General features: G+C 34.5%; 1 protein-coding gene across 50 annotated transcripts in view; it reads left to right on the forward strand.

The window, feature by feature from the left end:
- The window catches only part of myo9bl (myosin IXb-like), a 99,188-nt gene that overhangs the window by 27,866 nt on the left and 46,922 nt on the right, over positions 1–24,400 (forward strand). For all 50 annotated transcript variants that reach the window (XR_015521007.1, XR_015521008.1, XR_015521002.1 and 47 more), the window contains 2 exon segments: positions 1–200; positions 19,529–19,623. The exon segment at positions 1–200 is cut by the window's left edge and continues 697 nt beyond it. Coding sequence is in view for 17 of the 50 variants with exons in the window: in NM_001423631.1 (NP_001410560.1) it covers positions 1–200; positions 19,529–19,623 (295 nt within the window). In the remaining 33 variants the exon portion in view is untranslated.

Raw genomic sequence — 24,400 nt, forward strand, 5'->3', positions numbered from 1 at the left:
ATATTTTCGCCATTGCCGATGTGGCCTACTATGCCATGCTGCGCAAGCACGTCAACCAGTGTATTGTGATCTCAGGGGAGAGCGGATCTGGCAAAACGCAAAGCACTAACTTCCTCATTCACTGCCTGACGGCGCTCAGCCAGAAGGGTTACGCAAGCGGCGTGGAACGAACCATCTTGGGTGCTGGACCTGTGCTGGAGGTAAGATTTAACTGAATGCTGACTTGAATGTGCTCGCTTGCAATTCTATGTGGAGTCAGTGATTCATGCAAGGATTTGCAGTGGCATAAGCCCAATCCAAATTCTGTTCTTGTACCTCTTCCCTTTCCCTTGACCCTTGAAACAGAGTGTGAAGGGGAAGGGCATAAAAATTTACCCCTGTGAAATGGGACACCACTACAATACCTGCCCACGTCATCATATGCCATCGTGATATCTTGCTTCATATGATCAAGACTGCTGTACTCATTCCAGTTGTGTTTTTTTTTTTTTTTTTGGTATTTATTTTAGGGAATTCAATGAAGGCATATATCATTCTATCATAAGGAAATAATGTCAGTAAGGGGTTCCTCTTGGACAGGGGTGCCCAAACTTGGTCCTGGAGGACTGGTGTCCTGCAGAGTTTAGCTCCAACTTGCTTCAACACACCTGCCTGAAAGTTTCTAGTATATCTTGTAAGGCCTTGATTGGCTTGTTCAGGCGTGTTTGATTAGGGTTGTAGGTAAAGTCTCCAGGACATTGACCTATCAGGACTGAATTTGGGTACCCCTGCTCTTTTACATTACTTAATTACTTTCCCTACCACGTGTGGAGTCACGTGACCCCGCTCTGTTTACACATCTGCCTTGAGCACAGTGTATTGTGCCTGTGACTGATGCCGACGTTGACCTCTAAAAAAAATGTAACTACACGTTGTGACGACGCATAGCGCAACTTCTTTGATTGGTCAACTTGGGAGCATTGACGAGTGTAGGCATCGCAGAGAGAGCATAAAAACAAAATAAATAATTAAAGAATCATTCATTAATCGAAATCAAATTAAAATGTTCAGTTAATCGAGATTTTGACTGTAGGCCAAATCGCCCAGCTTTACTTGACATCAAGCAGTGCTTCTCTGCAATGTCAACTGTAGCTTTAAATTGCATACACCCTTCATATTGCAATGGATTCTGATTGGCTGTCAGTGATTCGTCCATTATCACCTGAGGAAAAAAACTTTTGAAAGTAATCTCCACTATATTGTTTCTCTACAGTTTTATCGTTTGTGCTCTGAACTCTGCTGATGCTTCACATCCGGGATGATTTTTGGAACATTTATCTTTATAATCGTCATGCTTGGTTTGAATTAATGTAAGTTTTGTGTGTTTTAAGATGGTAAAGGAAGTGTATTGATAGGTTTTGTGGTTTACAGCTGTCAACTATACACTTTGGCAACCCCAAAATATGGGAAAGGCATGTTAGAACAGCACATGGCATTATGCTTTCGTTTTGTGCATGGCTTTTAATGACTGGAGACTTGCATGCTTTGCGTATTGATGGTTACAATAATTCTTAACTCAATTTTAATTCACAGTTAATTTACTCCTCTTCAGTGATGGCTGTATCAAACTTCTTCATAAACAGCATGTTGAAAATTATACTAGAGCTTAAACACTAATACAAAAGCCTCGCAAAGCAGATTTTAATTGGTTTAATTTGTTGGAAATGTCAATGGCATTATCATAAATACTTTTTTTAAGTCCTTGAACATGTGTCATCATCTAAAAAGCATGGCAGTTGGAAGTAGCGCTAATGCTAAGCTAACATTGCTATTTCTTTTTCCCAGCATTTGTAGCCGTGAACATTTTCAGCCTTTTTAAATACATATTGTTATTGTGAGTAAATAAATTGATACTTCGTTCTTCTTGAGAGGAAAAACAGTGAATTCAAGTACATTTTCTTATTGTCTCAAAACATAGCTATTGCGATTAGCATTAATTCTAAGCTAACATTGCTATTTCTTTTTCTAACACTGCTGATTAGGGTGATTTCTTTCTAAAATGTGCACGATTGTTATTGTAAGTTAATGAATTGATGCCTAATTTTGTTTGTCGTGATGCTATTGTGGTCACAATTAGCAACTTTAACTAGCTAGCCACATAGCATAACAGCTAATAATTGATTGTGTTCAGCACTTTTGGCCACACTATATAGTAAATGTGCTATATAAATAAACTACCACTCTAATAAACCATCCCGAGCACGGGTTATGAGAGAAAAACATTCTGTATTCAGATGGTTATAAAGTCACCAACTTTCTTCTGAGAAACAATCGATCTATATATTATCTTCATTTGCTAGCGTTGGGTTTAGTGTGTTGTGTAGGATGCTAATATTACATTATTTTTGTGCATGGCTTTTAAATCAACGGACTTGTTTGTACAAAATGGCTCTCTGGTTGGAATTGTAGGGTCTGGAAAAGCGCTCTACTTTGAGCGATGCTTTTTAACGACAGTAATGACAGCTTACCCGCAGGTCTTCACTGTAAACCGAAGCTCTTCAGATCAGTTATTTACACTTTGGTTTCTCACAGGCTGTGACTTGCTATACTTTTATAGCTCGTGTTGCTGTACCTGCTAACCTACATCTGGAAGATTTCCTCTGGGGTCTGTCTCTCGAGATGTTTATGTTTCACTTTAAAATGATCTGTAAACTTGTTTAAACACATTCTGTTATTTTGCATGATTTCCGCGCAAACCCTTCCCGAAAAATTTATCACACATTAATTTATGGTAGGGGTAAACGTTGGACTCTGTAACTTCTGCAACAGGTTGGGTCAAGCTATATTTTCACAACTTGTGCTATATGATGATATACAGTTGAAGTCAGAATTATTAGCCCCTCTGTTTATTTTTTTATTTAAATTTCTCAACACATTTTTCAAAATAATAGTTTTAATAAATTATCTCTTATATCTGATTTATTTTATCTTTGCCATTATAACAGTGAATAATATTTGCTTAGATATTTTTCAAGACACTTCTATACAGCTTAAAGTGACAGTTAAAGGCTTAACTAGGTTAATTAGGTTAATTAGGCAGGTTAGGGTAATTAGGAAAGTTATTGTACAATAATACTAAAAATTCTGACTTCAACTGTATGTTGTATGAACAAAATAAAACGTCTATTATTTCATATTGTGATCATGTATTTCTTGTTGTTGCGAAATACATTGTTTACAGCAATACTGTAATTTTCATAATCTGTATGAGCGCAATGTTAAACGCCATCACTGGATGCAGACAGTAACATCAACAACAGCATCGTGAGAAGGATGCAATCTTGAAAGCACGATGTTTACATTTTATTTATCGATTAAAAATCACAACAAAAAAAATCACGAAAAACTACAATGTAAAAATTAAATCTGTTAAATTTATGGTAAAAAAACGGCAGCTGTGGTTGCTAGTATTTCACCATTAAAAATACAGTAAAACCTTAAAAGTAATTCCTCATTTTATAGTAAACTACTGTATTTCATTAATTTATAGAGGTAATATGTCTGTATGTTATATTACTAATATCTACTAGGGATGTAACGGTATCAGAATTTCACGGTACGGTAATACCTCGGTATGAATGTCACGGTACGGTATTTATTGAATCATTTACAGGAAAAAACAAAACTTATGAAAATACTCCAAAAAAGTGCCAAAAGTGTCAATGACATACAAATTAGCCATCTATCTGTAAGCGACAACACAGCTGATAAGAACTCGCGCGACAACACAGCTGATAAGAACTCGCGCGACAACACAGCTGATAAGAACTCGCGCGACAACACAGCTGATAAGAACTCGCGCGACAACACCGCTATTCAGTACGCGCGCGACAACACAGCTGATAAGAACTCGCGCGACAACACAGCTGATAAGAACTCGCGCGACAACACCGCTATTCAGTACGCGCGCGACAACACCGCTATTCAGTACGCGCGCGACAACACAGCTGATAAGAACTCGCGCGACAACACAGCTGATAAGAACTCGCGCGACAACACAGCTGATAAGAACTCGCGCAACAACACAGCTGATAAGAACTCGCGCGACAACACAGCTGATAAGAACTCGCGCGACAACACAGCTGATAAGAACTCGCGCGACAACACAGCTGATAAGAACTCGCGCGACAACACAGCTGATAAGAACTCGCGCGACAACACAGCTGATAAGAACTCGCGCGACAACACAGCTGATAAGAACTCGCGCGACAACACAGCTGATAAGAACTCGCGCGACAACACAGCTGATAAGAACTCGCGCGACAACACAGCTGATAAGAACTCGCGCGACAACACAGCTGATAAGAACTCGCGCGACAACACAGCTGATAAGAACTCGCGCGACAACACAGCTGATAAGAACTCGCGCGACAACACCGCTATTCAGTACGCGCGCAACAACACCGCTATTCAGTACGCGCGCAACAACACCGCTATTCAGTACGCGCGCAACAACACAGCTTATAAGAACTCGCGCGACAACACCGCTATTCAGTACGCGCGCGACAACACAGCTGATAAGAACTCGCGCGACAACACTGCTATTCAGTACGCGCGTGGCGACAACACCCGCTTTAGAGTTTTCCAGCTCTTTTTCATCCCCGCTTCTAGCAGCACACTCCATTTCCGCATTACTGGATCTGTAGCGACAACAGACTGCAAGGGATGATGGTCAAGCATGGGCTGATGGGAATTGTAGTTTTCGCTACCTCCCGTTCGCTTCATTCGCCTGAGCAAATTTTCTCAGAAGACCTATAGTTTTACCGAGTCATGCGACTACGGTAATATCGAAAAAAGTTAATATTGCGGTATGACGGTATTTACAATACCGTTACATCCCTAATATCTACACATCTTTTTCTACAGATATACACGTTAACACAGCCATATCCATGTGGTGATAAGAAAGTTACATAATAAACCAATGCTCATCACAAACAACAAGCAGAAAAGTGTGTCAGTGTACAGAAGGAGCTCAGTGTCATTCACACAGCTACTAAACACCAGTATGGTAACACGCATAAAATTAAAGTCATGAAATAAACATTGTTCATCAACATTACATGTAACATTAATGTCTAATGTACATTACTGATGGGGAAACAACTAAAAAGATCCATAGTAATGTCAACATAAAGTGTAAATAGTGATGTGCCATGCAGTGAATTCTGGGATAGTCAAATTAAGGTTATTCGGCGTATATATTAAGGAAATATACTGTTAGGTATGTTATAGAATTTTACTGTAGCATTTTTACAGTTTTTTACCGTTTAAATTGCGGCCTTTTTTTTTTTTTTACAGTGTAGGGGGTCTGTATAAAGTTTTTTAACTGGCGAATGACATGGTCTAGTGCCCCTCAAGCAATATATATATTTTGATTGTCTGCAGAAGAAACTATTGTTATACAATGAACTGCCTATTTACCCTAATTAAGCCTTTTAATGTGACTTTAAGCTGAATACTATTATCGTTCCAAAATATCTAGTAAAATATAATGTGCTGTCATCATAGCAAAGATGAAATAAATCGGTTGTTAGAAATAATTTATTAAATCTGTTATGTTTAAACTGTGCTTTAAGCATCTTCACTGTATTTTTGATTTTATTATTGATTAATAATAAAAAACAGTCGGCAGCAGCAGGAATATTGCGCGCTATCAATTTAAGAATAGTGCGGCTCTGATATGGTTTCTCTTTCACGTGTCTTTTGATTCTCAACTTGTTTGTTTATTACACAAATGAGGGTTAATTTGAATAAACACTAAACACCGCGCTCTGACACAAATGTGCATGTACTTGACCATTAAAGTGCTCACATTAAGATGGCAGTAGATGTGTGTTTGTGTATGTGTGTTCTGCTATCCGAGGCTAAGCGCGGTGCGCACACACATAACAGCAAGTGCTCTTTCGCGCTTGTAAAAATATGAATGATACGCATCCCGTGCTGCAAAAGTTACATTACAGCACATGCTTTTAGTCATTTTCATGTGGAACTGAGCTTTGCAGAGCAACACGTGTACAACTGGAAAGGGGGCGGTATATGATGGAATAATCGTTTATCTGGATTAATGGTTTTTCATAATCATTAAAAGCCAAAATCGAAATCGGATTTTCGATTAATTGCACAGCCCTAATATGCAGCACAACATTTCTGCTGTCTGTAAAGTTGTTAATATGAAAATGAAAATATCAGGTATATCATGTTTTCATTTTAAGAAAGTTGATGATGTGAATGAGATTATAAAGTACACTGTTCCCTTTGAAGATTTACCCGACATGTCCTCGGGAGTCTGTTTTCCATATCAAACTTGCGAAGTCTGAACTTACAAGGAGAGGATGCAGACTTAACTGTGTGTAGGCTACTTAATATTGAGAAAAAAAAAACCCATTCAGAGAGGTGAATGTCTGTCTCCGTTTTCGGATGTCTCCGTTTTCCCCCATCCAGAGCAGCAGCGTTTTAGAATGAAAACGGCCTCTTCAGCGTTTTCAATATACTCCATTTTCAGCGTTCAAAAACTCTGGCGTAGTGTCGACGGATGGTGTAACCGTAGCAAAACTTGTGCGTTTTAAAACGAAAACGCATTAGTGTAAACGGGGCCTAAGTGTCATCGTCTAAACTTTCTTGATGATTTTTTTTTTTTTAAACAGTTATCTGTCAGACACTGTCTTGGGTACAAACCGACCCACTTGACTCCCGAGATTCAAATCTCTTCTTTGTACGTTGGAAGTTTCCTGTATACATTAAGTCATGAGAAAACATTTGGTGGTGTTTCTTATCTCCACCTTCTTTACTCTGATAAAGTTCACTCGCGTAGCAGATCCTGGAAGAGATGAGAGATTGCATGTTTCTTTTGCATGTGTTGACACTTACCCAACTGTTTGCGGTTTTTTGAAAAAAACTAGAAGTAATTTCCTCTAAGTCAGCACAGTCATTGTCACTTGGCAAGACGCGACTTCAGGCTTTATTGCTGAATATTCCTCCATTTCTTTCGGCTTGCGGTGAGCGGCGGCCTGTGAAACCGGTCAATTGAGCGCTGAGACCAGATTTGAGTCTCCGTCCAGACGTTTGCAATGATAGGAGTCAGAGGTTTCTCTTCCTTTTACGGTCTCATGAAGCTCATTTCTCTCATCCGTCTTCCAAGGCAATTTGGTGCTGATTTGCAGAGAAAGAACATGATACTCTTTTTGTTATTCTCTGCATTGTATTAGCAAGAAATGTTTCCATATGTGGGTAAATGCAAAGTTTTTTTTTCTTCTTCTTTATCTTGTTCGGGTTTCCACTAGTCACTATTTGGTGTGTGATTGTTGGATGGATACATCAGCTGGACTTTATTTTTAATCCTAATGGACCATATGGTATCATGTTAGCCTTAACCCTTTATTGAGTGAAGAAACAATATAATAATATGTAATAAATGTACATATGGCTCAGTGGTTAGCACTTTCAGCAAGACGGCCACTGGTTTGAGGCCTGGCTAGGCCAGTTGTCATTTCTGTGTGGAGTTTGCCTGCTCTCCCTGTGTTGGTGTGGGTTTCCTCCTGGAACAGTCCAAACACATGCACTATAGGTGAATTGATTATGCTAAATTGGCCATAGTGTGTGTGTGAATAGAGTGCATGAGTGTTTCCCAGTACTGGGTTGCAAGTGGAAGGGCATCCGCTGCATAAAACATATGCTGGAATAGTTGGCGGTTCATAGGTAAAGTTTCTGAAGGAGTTGATGAACTCACAGAGCTGGGTGCACCTCTAAAATCATAATCTAGTGGACTCAGACATGGCGCCGAATGATTCTATGCTGTTTTTCAGCCTTCCTAAAGCACATAAGCACAGCTACTCTCTCAATTATGTCTTTGTTTAGTAGTAACTAAGCTACAATCTCTGAGCAGACAGAATCTCCGCTCATGATGTGATGCTGCATCTTTTATGAAGTGAATTTGATGCGTGAATGAAGTGGGTAAAATGTTCATGCATCTATCTACACATGAGTAGCGAGCATGCTGCATCTGGTGTGAAGACAGCATTAAATTCACTGAAATATTGTGTAGGTCATAAATGATTTTAAATGGCTCTTAATTTTCCTTTGTCCATGTAAATCTACCCAATCAGCCCAACACCCATCCAATCCACAACAGTCGATAAAACTTTGAACAAAAACCATTATGGTTTAATATCTTCCCTACAAAAAAACATTTGTTTAAAAGTTCAGTGTTTATATCTTTATAACTAGAATAATTAAACAGAAAAGAAACATTATGTTGGAAAAAATGTGTGTATATTAACACATTATTTTAAAAATGTGGATAATAAATAACTAAATTAGTTTTTTTATTTTTAATCTTTTCCATTGGTCCAATCAAGCCATTAGAAAAAAGAATCTAGTCACGTATATAAGGCTGAAATTACATTCTGACTGGTCTTAAAAGGTCTTAAAAAATCTTAAATTTATTAACTAATTAGATTAGTCCATCCAAAACCAGCTATATCCAGCTTAAACTAGGCTGGTCAAGCTGGTTTTAGCTACATTTGGCTGGTCATTTTCCTGCCTGACCAGCTAAGACCAGGCTGGAAATGGCTGGAAACCAGCATGGAAATGGCCAAAACCCCTCTAAAACCAGGCTGGGCAACCAGCTAAAACCAGCTAAAACCAGCCAACCAGCCTAGGCTGCTTTAAGCTGGATTTTTTAGCAGGGTTATCATCTAAAAACATGGCAGTTGGAAGTAGCGGTAATGCTAAGCTAACATCGCTATTTATGAGCGCTATATAAATGTAAGGAATTATTATTCATTCGTAGTTAGGAACATTTTCAGCATTTTCTTTAAAAAGCTTAAAGGTAAAACATGAATCTTAGTACATTTTCTCATTGTCTCAATACTGTTGTGATTAGCGCTAATGCTTAAGTAGTAACATCGCTTGCTCTATTTCCAACACTGTTAATTAAGGACATTTCTTTAATAAAATGTCCACGATTGTTAGTGTGAGTTAATTAACTGATGCCTTATTCTGTTTGTTGCAATAGTATTTGTGTCGCGATCACAGTTAATGACTTTCTCTAGCTAGCCCTATAGCATAACGGCTAATAATTGATTGTGTTCAGCACTTTGGACCACACTATATAATGAATGTGCTGTATAAATGAGCTACTGCTCTAATAAAGCCATTGATGTGGGAGCAAAACACCGACATTTTGTATTCAGATGGTTATAAAGTCACCAACTACCTTAGCAAATGGTGAAAAATCCTTTACGATCCCCTGAGAAACAATTAGCGTCCCAATAGGGCTTTAGTTAGCAACTGAGAAATAATTAACTACTTCTGATGATCACCTACTCAAGCAAGAACAAATAGTTTTGTCTTGGCTTTTGCTAGATACCATATTAAATGCTAATCCATGCACTGTAAACTATAATTTTGCAGTCTTTCTTTTTTTAAGCTGCGTATTATTGTCCTAATTTCGACTTGATATAAACAGAAGTGTTTGGCTCGTTGTGTGAACTGACACGTCAGACCGGTTTTAGTAACCTCCCTCTTACAACTGTATGTCTTTGTTTAAATGCATACTTCGCCTTCACAGCGTGACAAGCACACCACTAAATACTAAAGAAAAATACCTACACTACCAAAATATAGACAATCAACCAATATTCTATTGCTTACAGAAATAATGAGTCAAAATTAAGTGAGTTTATCCAAAAAACAAGCAAAATAATCAAGTTTTCGCTTTGAAATATGGTTATTTAGCTTGTTTTATGGAAATACTTGCTTATTTTTACACCATTATTTATGTAAACAAGACTGTATCTAAAATTTTTAGATATTTGGACTAGAAATAAGACTAAAATTCTAAGTAAAAGACCATTTTTGCAGTGTACGATGTCTAAACCTTTGATTTTCTTCCTATTCATGTGGTAAATTCTTCTCGAACTGCCCTACAGGGGAGCAGTTTGCAATCAATCAAGCCAAAAAAATGTGGTTTTCTTCAACATCCAAACCGGCTTTTAGTGCAATACTTCATCGAGTATCAAATATCAAGAGTGTTTTTTATGCTGCAGGTCCATTGCATTGCTTTTCTTGAGCTTTGCAAGGCACGACGTCTCCGCAGAACACCTCTGCTTTCTGTTTTTGAGGCATTGCTATGCAACGTTGAGGCTTCTGATCAAACGCTTGTGTATTTATATGAGTCATCTGAAGTAATACTTTTGCAGCCTGCAGACAGGAACTTCCCTCAGGCTGATCACTTTAACAGGAAGCAGTTTTTTTTTTTTTTTTGCAACAGGAAGTGGTAGATATAGAAGCTTCAATCCCCATTGGCCGGTCCAAACATGGGGTGTTGAAAGTCAAAGTATTGTTCCTTAGGAAGCTGAAATGGCTATTTTGTGGCCTTTGTTTATCTCTGGGCTTTGTGTTAGTCTTGTGCGGTGGACTTTGGCTCGTTAGATGGCTATTTTTGGTGGGACGACTGTAATAAGGCATGTGGGACGTCGACATGTGGAAAAGTGTGTAATATAAAATCATCCAATAGCCCATTCGGTCATTACAGGCACAATGGAGGCCTATTATCTTCAGTCGGCTCCAGTTTCCAGCAAAACCTACAACGAAAACATGGGTTAATTTACGCATTTCAGTGCATTGTGAAAGCTTCCTGTTTGATTTTTACACTTTTAACTTCCTATTTTTGTGCTAAAAAGTGTTTCAGCATTAAAACGATCTGCAAAGTTCCTCTAAAGTTCCTCTATGTCAGCGAGCTCTGTTTCTGAACCAACTCAACACCTCTATTGTAGGCCTCAATTTACTTCCAGGAACAAACACGTCACTATCCAGAGTTTCAGAAGAGGACATGTTTGGTTGTGTTGCGTTAGTAGTTTTGTCTTCATATGCAAAAGATGCTGCTTTGGACAAAGTATACTGATACACATTTAATTTTGTGTGTATTTAATAGTTGATGTGTGTATGCTTAATGTGTGCGCTCAGAAAATTCTATATTAGGAGTTTAAACTGACAAGAACTTAAAACGAATGTTTGTCTTTTGGATTGCTGCTGGAATATCTGAGGTATATGCTGTAAAGGCTCCGCCTACTTCTTGAATAGGGGCGGGGAGCAGCAGCTCATTTGCATTTAAAGAGGCGCACACAAAATATGCACTGTTTCCTGCTAACCTGGAATTATAACGAATGAAAAAAACATCCTGAGTTGATTCTTTGAATCTGGGAACAAAAAATGTGAAAGCCTTGTACATTATTCGTTACATGAACATGTTATCATCCAAGCTAATGCTAAGCTAACATCATTTTTAAGGCATTCAGACACTCCTTTTGTTCAGAAAATTTCCTTTATTGTTATTGTGAGCGCTTCATTTTGTGTTAAAGTTAGAGAAAACCGTAAAGTAGTACATTTTTCATGACCTTAACACATCTTTTGTGATTAGCGCTAATGCTAACACTGTTTATATTTAATAGCATGCTTCCAAACTTACAGTGAATTTTACTCTTGAGTTGATGAATTGATTTATTATTCTTTTTAAAGGTCAGTTGTTGCAATGTTGTTGTGTATAGCATTCATACGTGTTGTCACCAGCTAACTCAATAGCATAACGGCTAACAAAGCCATCCTGAGTCCTCTTTTTTCAGTTAACCTGATAGCATAATGGCTTAAAACACAACCAGTCTTCTTTTTGAGTTAATGGGGAAGACTTCATACTGAAGACTGAAAAACATGGCTACTGTTTTTCATTGCCACAATGCATGGTTATTATGATTAGCGCTAATGCTAGCGCAACACATTCATTTCTTTTCATAGAGCTTGTAGTAGAGCATTTTTCCAGGTCATGTTTATTATTGTGAGCTAATGAATTGACACCCTGTCCTTCTTGATGGACGCTTGAGTAAATGCTGTTGTGTTGTGATTTCAATTAGCGCCTGTACATGTTGTCACTAGCTAACCTGGTTTTATAACGGCTAACATGTACAGCATTGTTATTGTGGGCTAATGAACAAAACATTCCTTAGTCTGACTTTGTGATGATGCTGAATACTTGGGAAAACAGTGAACTCCTTGTACATTATTCGCTGCCTTATTATATGATGAGCATTAATGCTACATACAGTAACATCGCCATTTTGTTTCCTAGCACATTTTCAGACACCATAAAAAGGTGTACAATTGTCATTGTGAGCTAATAGAATGCTGCGCCATTCTGCTTGAATGATGTTTGTTGAAATGCTTGTTTGTTATGATCTTAATTAGTGACATGTCACTTGCTAATGCAGCATTATAACGGCTAACAAAACCATTATGAGTCTTCCTTTTGCGTTAATGCTGAAGATGTGGAAAAACTGTCAATCCTAGTACATTTTTCATCACATCAGGCCATAGCTATTGTAGTTAGCATTCAAATATCTCCATTAGCAACTGTGAAATTGCTAACTCATTATCATAAAGGCTAACAAAACTATCTTGAATCTGTCTAATGCTTAAGACCTGGGTAAAACAGTATAGCCATTGTGATTAGCGTTAATGCTACGGTAAACATTGCTATTTCTTTTCCTAGCACTGTTTAGCTCCTTTCCTAGATGCTTTCAGATACTTTTTTTCAGAAAGTGTACACAGTTGTTATTGTGAGCTAATGAATTGACGCCTCAATCTGCTTGAATGACGTTTGTTGAAATGCTATTTGTGTCATGATATTAATTAGCAAGTGTCACATGCTAACCCTTTATCATAATGGCTAAAAAAATCCATCTTCTTTCTTTGTTGTGCTAATGCTGAAGAGTCAAAAGCAAAATGTTTTAAAACATTTGTTATCATCTATAGGCATGGCTATTGTAATTAGCGTTAATGCTAATGTAACATCCCAACTTCTTAGTGATGTTTTCAGACAAGATTGTACACTTGTGGGCTAATGAATAGAGAACTCAGTCTGCTTGAATGACGTTTGGTAAATGGTATTGTTTCATGATCTCTATTAGCAACTGTCACCAGCTAGCCTGATATCGTAATGCCTCACCGTCTTGAATCTGTCTGATGTAATAATGCTAAATACTTGTGCAAAACGGTGAAGTACATTTTTCATTGCCTCAATTCTATTGTGATAAATGTCAATTAAAGCGTTATTGTAAGCTAATCAATCAATGTCTTGATTTATTTGAATGGCTTTTGTTCAAATGTATCTCAATTAGTGACTGTCACATGCTAACTCGATGTCATAACAGCTAACAAGACATCTTGAGTCTTTCACTTTGTGCTAATGCTGAAGACTTGTGACAAAAAGACCAAAATAAAGTCTTAGAACATTTGTTATTGTCATAAAAGCATGGCTATTGCGGTTAGCGATAATGCTAGGGTACCTTTGCTACTTCTTTTCCTAGCTCTTATAATTAGCAACAACTGTGAGCTAATGAACCAATGTCTCGATCTGTTTATATGGCTTTTGTTGAAATCTATCGCAATTAGCGACTGTCATATGCTAACTCTTTATCGTAGCCATTAACAATCCATCTTGAATCTTTTTTTGTGCTAATGATGAAGACTCGAGAGCAAAATGACGTCTTTAAACATTTGTTATCATCCTTAAAGCATGGCTATTGTGATTAGCGCTAATGCTAGGGTAACATCCCTTTATTTTCCTGTTTCTTATCATAACGGACATTTTCAGACAATTTATTGTTAGAAAACTTACGCAATTGTTACTGTGAGCTAATGAATCAATGTTTTGATCTGTTTGAATGGCTTTTGTTCGAATGCATCTCGATTAGCGACTGTCACACGCTAACCCTTTAGCAAAACAGACCATCTTGAGTCTTTCTATTGTGCTAATGCTAAAGACTCATTCAAATAAACTAATTGAAGTCTTAAAACATTTGTTATAATATAAAAGCATGGCTATTGCAATTAGCACTTAGGCTAGGGTAACATTGCTTTGTCTTTTTTTTTTAGCTATTATAATTAGCAACAATTGTGAGCTAATAAACCAATGTCCTGATCTGTTTGAATGGCTTTTGTTGAAATGTGTCTCAATTAGCGACTGTCAGATGTTAACTCGATGTAATAAAATGCTAACAAAAGCATCTTTAGTCTTACTTTTGTGTTAATGCTGAAGACTCATGACAAAAAAGACCTAAATAAAGTCTTGAAATATTTATTATCTAAAAGCATGGCTATTGCGATTAGCATTTATGCTAGGGTAACAGTGCTATATCTTTTCCTATAATTAGCAACTATTGTAAGCTAATGAAACAAAGTCTCGAACTGTTTGAGTGGCTTTTGTTGAAATCTATCGCAGTTAGCAACAGTCACATGCTAACCCTGTATCATAACCGCTAACAAAGCCATCTTTAGTTCTTCATTTGTGCTAATTCTGACGACTCAAAAACACAAAGTCTTTGAACATTTGTTATCATTCTTAAAGCATGGCTACTGCGATTAGCGCTAATGCTAGGGTAACATTGCTTTATTTTTTCCTAGCTCTTATAATTAGCAACAATTGTGAGGTAATCAACCAATGTCTCAATCTGTTTGAATGGCTTTTGTTCATATGTATCTCAATTAGCGACTGTCACATGCTAACTTGATATCGTAACAGCTAACAGAAGCGTCCAGAGTCTGTCTCTTGTGCTAAAACCAAAGAATGAAGTCATAGAGATCTGCATTGAGATTGTCCCGTTCTGACGTTTGTCTGTATTCGCTGCGAGGCCTTGAAGAAAAGCAGAAGCCGCTATATTTAACCGTCATGTGAGTGTCTCTGAGTGTAATTTGTGAGTAATAGGACTCTTCTGCCCTTTTTATGAAGTCACTGTGAGAAAAGGGTCTTTGTTGAGGGCAGATGCATTGTATAGATAGATTAGATTTCAGTGGCCGTCAAACCAGATGAGTGAGCGCACAGTGGAGTACTGGACAAATGAATGCTGTTCGTGTTTTTAGCTGTTTGCTTGTTTTGTTGCTTGTACGTTATATATAATAAATATTGAATAAGCTCTTTATAAATGTGAAATATTAATTATATTTGTTTTTATAGTACTATATATATATATATATATATATATATATATATATATATATATATATATATATATATATACATAGTACTATAAAAACAAATATAATTAATATATATATATATATATATATATATATATATATATAATTAATATATATATATATATATATATATATATATATAATTAATATATATATATATATATATATATATATATATATATATATATATATATATATATATATATCCTTATAATTGAACCTACATATAATTAATTTTAACAATAAATTGTTTCATATTTCATTTGTATATTGTGCATGTATCTTAATCTAAATAAATATAATTATTTGAAAAAGAAATATGATTTAATATTATAGTAATTTCATTCATTCATTTTCTTTTCGGCTTAGTCCCTTCGTTAATCTGGGGTCGCCACAGCGGAATGAACCGGCAACTTATCCAGCACATATTTTATGCAGCGGATGCCCTTCTAGCCACAACCCATCCCTGGGGACCATTCATACACACTCACTCACTCACACTCGTACACTACGGACAATTTAGCCTGCCCATTTCACCTGTATCGCATGTCTTTGCACTGTGGGGGAAACTGGAGCACCTGGAAGAAACCCACGCGAGCACAGAGAGAACATGCAAACTCCACACAGAAACACCAACTGACCCAGCCGAGGCTGGAATCAGTGACTAATAGTAATTTTATTAATATAATTTAAATGTGCATATGTGTAATATAAAACATTTGTAAAACATTAACTAAACATTACTAAATGACTATAATGGTGTTGTAATGCAGGGGTTCCCAAACTTTTCAGCCCGCGACCCCCAAAATAACAATGCCAGTGACTCGCGACCCCAAATATCCTCTAAGGTGGTTATAAATACAGAAATCTTGCATGCAATGACGCAGACACACCAATTAAATTTGTGTCAGTGCTTTAAATGTGCCAGAAAGTATAACCTGATGTTATAAAATCAAAATGCATCTGACGCTATTGCTGCCTTTAATATAATGTAATTACCCCAGGGGTCGCAATCCAATAGAACTAGTAACTATAAGCTACTATAGTAACTATATAGTATATAGTAACTATAAACAACTATTTTTATTTTCAGTATAGTTATGGATAAAATATGTTAATTCTTATGGTTTAATAAAAATAAATCGATTTTTGGAAATCACCAGGCGACCCCCCCCCCTTCATTGCCCCGCGACCCCCACTTTGGGAACCACTGTTGTAATGTATCATTAATTACTTCAACCTTTTAAAATAGACAGTTTCAGTTTGTTTATTGCTGTTATTTACTAATTGTCAAAAATCCAGTGAAACTCCATGTGTTTTTCTGTCTCTAAAGTTCTCCTTTCTGCACAGAGCTTTTGTCTTGTGGGTTTTTCTCATGTAAATCTGTGGAAAACTGACAAAGAAGAAGAACTAGTCCTGACAGGCAGTTAATATTTTCCTCTCTTTGAGTTTCGACATTCAGATGAAAGTTTCCTCATTCTCTGAGAGTGTGTGGAGACATGTTCAGTCTGAACGCATGAGTGAAAAACACACTCGAGCGCTCAAGTCCAATATAAACAACTGCAGCGGATCACTATATATCTCAATTCAAACAAAACTGAGGAGGAAGATATTTTTTAGCACTTTTCTGATTTCAGTTTGAGCATTTACCTCATTCACCTCCTTAGAACTCTCAGAATTTGTGTAAAAGTGTAGATAGGTTGCATTTCTTTATCTTAAAACATAGCTATTGCAGCTAGAGCTGATGCTAGTGCTGTTCCTTTTCCTGGCACTGTTAATTAGGGACGTTTTCAGACACGAAATGTACACAGTTGTTATTGTGAGCTAATGAATCAACAGTTGTTATTGTGAGCTAATGAGTTGATTTTATTTGAATGAAGTTTGTGTAAATGCTATTGTGTTGTGATCTCAATTAGCAACTGCCACTAGCTAACACCACCATCATGGCTAATAAAAAGATATTTATTTAGCCTTTGTACCTTAGATGTGTGGTTTATTTTTAATTGTGTCAATGCATAGCTATGGAAATTAGCATTAATGCTAAGGTAGCATAGCTATTGTGTGTCGTAATCTATGCTATGGTGGCATTGCTATTGATTGTCGTGATCTTAACTTGCGACTGCCGCTAGCTAACACTATATTGTTGCTGGTAGCAAACCATTGTGTCATTATTAATACTTAAGACAAAGAAAAACAGTGAATCTGCAGAGAAAAGCTAGTGCAGCGTATCACTTTATATCTTAATTCAGACAAATCTTTCTCCTCTGTCATTTATTTTAGCACTTTTGTGATTTCAATTTGATTATTTGCACCGTCCACCACCTTGCAACTCTCAGATTCTGTGTAAAAATGTAGATAAGCTGCATTTCTTTATCTAAAAGCTTAGCTATTGCAGCTAGCGCTGATGCTAGTGCTGTTCCTTTTCCTAGCACTGCTAATTAGGGACATTTTCAGACACAGTTTCTTTTAGAAAATGTACACTTTTGTTTTTGTGAGCTAATGAATCGACAGTTGTTATTGTGAGCTAATGAGTTGATTTGTTTTGAATGAAGTGTGTTTAAATGCTATTGTGTCGTGATCTCAATTAGCAACTGCCACTAGCTAACACCACCATCACGGCTTATAAAAAGATCTTTATTTAGCCTTAATGCCTAAGAGGTGTTGAAAACAGTGAATCCTTGTTTATTTTTTATTGCGTCCATGCATAGCTATGGCAATTAGCATTGATGCTATGGTGGCATTGCTATTGTGTGTCGTAATCTATGCTATGGTAGCATTGCTATTGATTGTCGTGATCTTAACTAGCGACTGCCGCTAGCTAACGCTATATTGTAACTGTTAGCAAAACCGTTTTGCATCTTTATTGTTAATTAATACTTAAGACAAGGGAAAACCTTTTAAAAATATATATAATATTTAATGTATAGATTGATAATTTTTTTAATAGTTTGATTAAAAATGTGTTGATTTTGTTATTTATATTTCAGTTTTTTATTTACATTTTAGCATGGATTATTTATTATTGCACTGGTTTACTTATTTTACTTTATATTCATTTAGTGTTTATGTATTTTCTTATTGTTTGTTATATATTTTTTATCATAGTTTTTTTATTTTAGTTTATGTTGATGTAGTTTTATTTTTTAGCATCTGGAGAATCATCATTACAGTTGTGACATTTGGCTGATCTGTGCCTTTAAGAGCCTTTATCCTCAGGACACAGATCTGCTGTTTAGCATTCAGTGATGCACATGCTTTTGTCTACTGAAATTAGCAAACACTGACACACACTCACTCTGCAGAGTCCTGAATCAATCACTTTGGTGCCATTTTACACCGTATCAGTTTTCATAGGTCTGAGATTAGGATAGATGGAGATTCATACACATGAAGATTATGAAGTTATTATTTGCATCTTTGCAAATTATAATTCATAAACAACAAAATTTTTGTCTTTTTGATATGCGGTTTTATATCTGTTCTTATTTCAGTCAAAACTATTTGAATATTTAGTTGTTATATGAGGTTTTGTATTTTCCTAATACAATATTTATTAACATTGTTAAAAATAAAATATTATGATTGTAATAGTATATTTTTGATAATATAGTTTATGCATTGCTTTAAATTGTTTTTGTAATTTTAATTATTTATAATAATATATTTATTAAAATCAATTGTTATAATATAAATAAATATAAATATAAAATAATGAATATAAAAATAAAAATAACAAATATGTTATATTATGTAAATATTATTATTATATTTAATTATGTTAATTATTATGGTTCGTTTATTGTGAAAAAGTAAATAATTGTTTACAGGATAATATTAAACTAATATTATTATAATAAATAGTAAGATATTTTATGTTAATAATCATATTAATATGATTATAATATATATATATATATATATATATATATATATATATATATATATATATATATATATATATATATATATATATATATATATATATATATATACACACACACACACACACACACACACATAATCATATTAATATTCTTTATTGTTTAATAATGTACTAAAATAAGCTTTAATATTTTAGGTACTGTTATAATTTCCTTATATCACATTGACAAAAATACTACTAATACTTTAATTAATATAGTTACAAAATGTATTATTATTATTATTATTAATAATAATAATAATTTTCATATTATACATATAGCATTCAAAAATATTAACAATGCACAGTTTTAAAGTATTTATTGCGGTTATTTTTGCATGATTATATATTATAATTATTAAGATTTTTCTTTCTAAATTCAAAGATCACAATGCACTCAAGTTGATATTTGCAAACAAATAATAATAAAAAAGCAGCAACCCATATGCAACTCTAACTGTAAAACAACAAACGCTTTGTATATCAGTTTACAGAGCCATTCATTCTGTTTTGTGTGTGTTTGTTTTTTCTATGCAGGCGTTTGGTAATGCTAAAACGGCCCACAACAACAACTCCAGCCGCTTCGGGAAGTTCATCCAGGTCAATTATCTGGAAAGTGGAGTTGTGCGCGGGTGAGTGACGCTTATTTTACTTTCATTTTCGGTGTTTGTTTTGAGAAAAGTCACAATTTAGATACATGTGCAAACCGCAAATCATACAAACCGCAGTCATACAAAGCACTTCTTCTTTATACGCTTAAAAAACACTGTTATTGATAAACTTTACACTAATATGAGCATTCGCACTTAAGCTACAGGCCTGTTGAATGCTTGATTCTGATTGGCTGATGAGGATTATAAGGTGTGTCTTTTTTATATTATAAATATATATACAAATAAAGTAGTTTGTGCGGGTTTTGTGCACATTACAGCTTCTTATTACTACAAACATGAGATGAATTATTGGAAAATAATGCACATTTGTGGTGAATTATTACAAAATAAGGCAAACCTGAGGTGAATTATTAGAAAATAAAGCAAACCTGAGGTGAATTATTACAATGTCATGCACATCTAAGGTAAATTATTACAATATAATGCACACCTGAGGTTAATTATTAGAAAATAATGCACACCTGAGAAGAATTTTTACAATATAATGCACACCTGAGGTGAACTATTACAATATAATGCACACCTGAGGTGAACTATTACAATATAATGCACACCTGAGGTGAACTATTACAATATAGTGCACACCTGAAGTGAATTATTACAGTATAATGCACACCTAAGGTGAAATATTACAATATAATGCACACATAAGGTGAATTATTACAATATAATGCACACCTGAGGTGAATTATTACAGTATAATGCACACCTGAGTTGAATTATTACAATTTAATGCACACCTGAGGTGAACTATTACAATATAATGCACACCTGAGGTGAACTATTACAATATAATGCACACCTGAGGTGAACTATTACAATATAATGCACACCTGAGGTGAACTATTACAATATAGTGCACACCTGAGGTGAATTATTACAGTATAATGCACACCTGAGGTGAACTATTACAATATAATTCACACATAAGGTGAATTATTACAATATAATGCACACCTGAGGTGAATTATTACAGTATAATGCACACCTGAGGTGAATTATCACAATATAATGCACACCTGAGTTGAACTATTACAATATAATGCACACCTGAGGTGAACTATTACAATATAATACACACCTGAGGTGAACTATTACAATATAATGCACACCTTAGGTGAACTTTTACAATATAATGCACAGCTGAGGTAAATTATTACAATATAATGCACACCTAAGGTAAATTATTACAAAATAATGCACAGCTAAGGTTAATTATTAGAAAATAATGCACACCTGAGAAGAGTTATTACAATATAATGCACACCTGAGGTGAATTATTACAATATAATGCACACCTGAGGTGAACTATTACAATATAATGCACACCTGAGGTGAACTATTGCAATATAATGCACACCTGAGGTGAATTATTACAATATAATGCACACCTGAGGTGAACTATTACAATATAATGCACAGCTGAGGTGAATTATTACAATATAATGCATAATTAAATAAATAAATAAAATTATACATTTATCTTTTAGTGGAAGATTTAAAAATAAAAAAAGATTTTTATCTGAACGGTTGTTTTCTGTTTTGCAATTCATAAAATAATGCAGCATAAATAAATATCAAGATCCATTAAAAAAACATTTAGAAAACATTTCCAGGGTACCTTTTCTCTTTGTTCATGAAAATATGTTTCTGGTAATAAAGAAATATTTTAATTAATCTTGGATTCATTGAATATATAAACAAACAAGCAAACAAACAAATGATAAATAGATGTAATAAAAAGAAATGTAAATATATTTAATAATTTTAATAACTCTAAACAGTAAGTAATTGTTGTTTATTTATAAATCAATACTCTGAAAATTTCAGAAAATAATTTGTTATTTAACACAAATTGATGATTGAACAGAATAACAAATGTTTTTTTAGTTGTGACTGAAAATCAGGAATCAGGGTTTTTTCACCAAATATTTTGTATACTAAAAAAAAAAATATATATATATATATATATGTATGTATATATATGTATGTATATATATGTATGTGTATACATACATATATATACATACATATACAAAATAAATATATATATATATATATATATATATATATATATATATATATTTATATTTATATATATATATATATATATATATATATATATATATATATTTATTTATTTATTTATTTATTTTTATATATATATACATTTTTTAATACATTTGTTAACTCTTAAGAATTTAAAATAAATAAAAAATACATTTTATTTTCTAAATATGAATACAGGTTGTTTCTTTTACTCAAACAAACAAATACATTTTCAAGTTTTTCTCATTCATATGAGTGTGAGCTTCACATTACATAAGCGACACACTGCTAATTGAATTACAGAAATAACACCCTCATTACTACAATTAAATTATACGTCATAAAACCGTCATTCATATAATGGCTGAAAACCTCCTTAACTATCAAGGAAATTGTCAATTATTACCAAAAAAAGGACACTTAAATAGGTTTAATTTCCTGTTATACAGCTTAGAAGTCTTATATTTTGGTTTCTGTTCATATTTTGGACTAGAACGCCACTTGTACGTTTCTTGAGCAAACATTTAGCCTGACGTTTTTCCCACAGTGCTTTGCTTCAGTGTGGACTCAGTGGTGACTGTAGTGGAGTAAACAAAGACCATCTGAGAGTCAGTAAAGCCTGAATGAAGCTCTTATTGTTCTCTGAGTCCACTTCACTGGATGACGCTCATTAAGTGCACACTATATAGTAGCCTTTACGACATCACTCAACTAAAACAGTGATCTAACTCGCTGATTAACAACCAGTGTGATGCATTGTGGGTGAAGCTTAACTACTAAAATGCATCACTCTTTTCTTTTCAGAGTGCTTTAGTTTGTTTCTATAAGTTTATTTGTAATGATTATTAATTATTTGTTTAGAAATTAAATGTTAGTCACATGATCGAATGTTAATAAGGATTAGATTTTGGTTTGGATACTTTTACACCAGCATTTTAACATTTAACTAGAACCTAAAGTTCATTGATAAACTTTGATGTTGGCTTGAGAAAGTCAAATGTTTATGGCATTGTTAGGTGGTTGCTAAGCAGTTGCTAAATGGTAATGCTCGTTTACATGTTTGATCAAATGCTAATACTTAGTAGGCATTTCTAGCATATGTTATTGCATTTAGATAATCATTCATAGCATGTAGCTAATCGTTATTAGCGCTTGGCTTCCTTTATCATTGTTACCATGCATAGTAAACAGGAAGTTCCATTTGCTAGCACGAGTCAAACAAGCCAATGTCCAGGTCCCTACGATGTTCTGATGTAGAGATATTGCTATTTTTAAATGGTTGCTAGGTTATAACGTTTTATTGCTATGGGGACATTTGACAGGTTAGTGATGATACATCAAAGCTTCTTGGCAACATGAGTGATCTAAATCAACCCCGATGTTTCTATGACAGTCTTTATGAGTGTCAAAAACTGGACTTGAACATTATGTATTCCTGGTGTTGGATTGCGGCTGGAAGGGCATTCGTTGTGTAAAACAAATGCTGGATAAGTTGGCGGTTCATTCCGTTGTGGCGACCCCTGATTAATAAAGGGAATGAACATTATGTAAAAATGGCCTGCGGTATTTTTTTGAAAATACAATGCTTAATAAGTGTAAAAGTGATACATGCAATAATGGCTTGCCATATCAGTAAAAAATATGGAGTTTAAGTCAAAAATGGCTTGCCATATTTTGAGAAAAACAATGCTTAAAAATTATTTATTTGAAAACTATAAGTCTGATATAGCAACAAAATCTAACGCATCTAAATACAGCTGTTGGCCAAATTTGGCGCTTGTTTAATTTTTTTATATGCCCGGATTATAAAAATTTAATATTTAACATTTTTTATTAAAAAAATTATAAGTCTTACAGGCATGAGGAGATATAGCAACAATCTTAAAAGTAGAAGGCACATTTTGACCACATTTGGGCCTTGTGCCATGAACAGCCTAGGAGGAGATGCGTTTCTCAAGCCAACATAATTATGTTGTAATTACCATTAGTTGTGTTATTTCACAATTAGGCATTTTTGCTTTGAACAAAATGTGTGCTGGAGAACAGAGAAATATAGTAAAGAGATTTTTAATATATTTTAACTCAACATTTTCTGTATTTTTAGGTATAAATTTTGAGTTATCGGAGCTTTTTGGGTTATATAGACCTTTTTGTAAATGCTGTTTTTGCTTTTTTCAGTACTATATTTCTGTAAAAATAGAGTTACGATTAGTTAATTTACATGCTTTCAGTTACACTTATAAAATGTTCATTTTAACTTTCTGTATAGCGGAGAGAAGATTTTTTTCAACACATTTCTGCACATAATAGTTTTAATAACTCATTTCTAATCACTGATTTATTTTATCTTTGTCATGATGACAGTAAATAATATTCGACTAGATATTTTTCAAGGCACTTCTATACAGCTTAAAGTGATATTTAAAGGCTTAACTAGGTTAATTTGCTTAACTAGGCAGGTTAGGGTAGTTAGTTATTGTATAACGATGGTTTGTTCTGTCGACTATCGAAAAAAATATATAAAAAGGTTAATAATTTTGTCCTTAAAATGGAGTTTAAAAAAAAATTTAAAAACTGCTTTTACTCTAGCCAAAATAAAACAAAAAAGACTTTCTTCAGAAGGAAAAATATTATCAGACATACTGTGAAAATGTCCTTGCTCTGTTAAACATTATAGGGAAATATT

The sequence above is a fragment of the Danio rerio genome, chromosome 22 (assembly GCF_052040795.2).
Source record: "Danio rerio strain M-AB ecotype USA chromosome 22, GRCz13ab, whole genome shotgun sequence".
Lineage (NCBI taxonomy): Eukaryota > Metazoa > Chordata > Actinopteri > Cypriniformes > Danionidae > Danio > Danio rerio.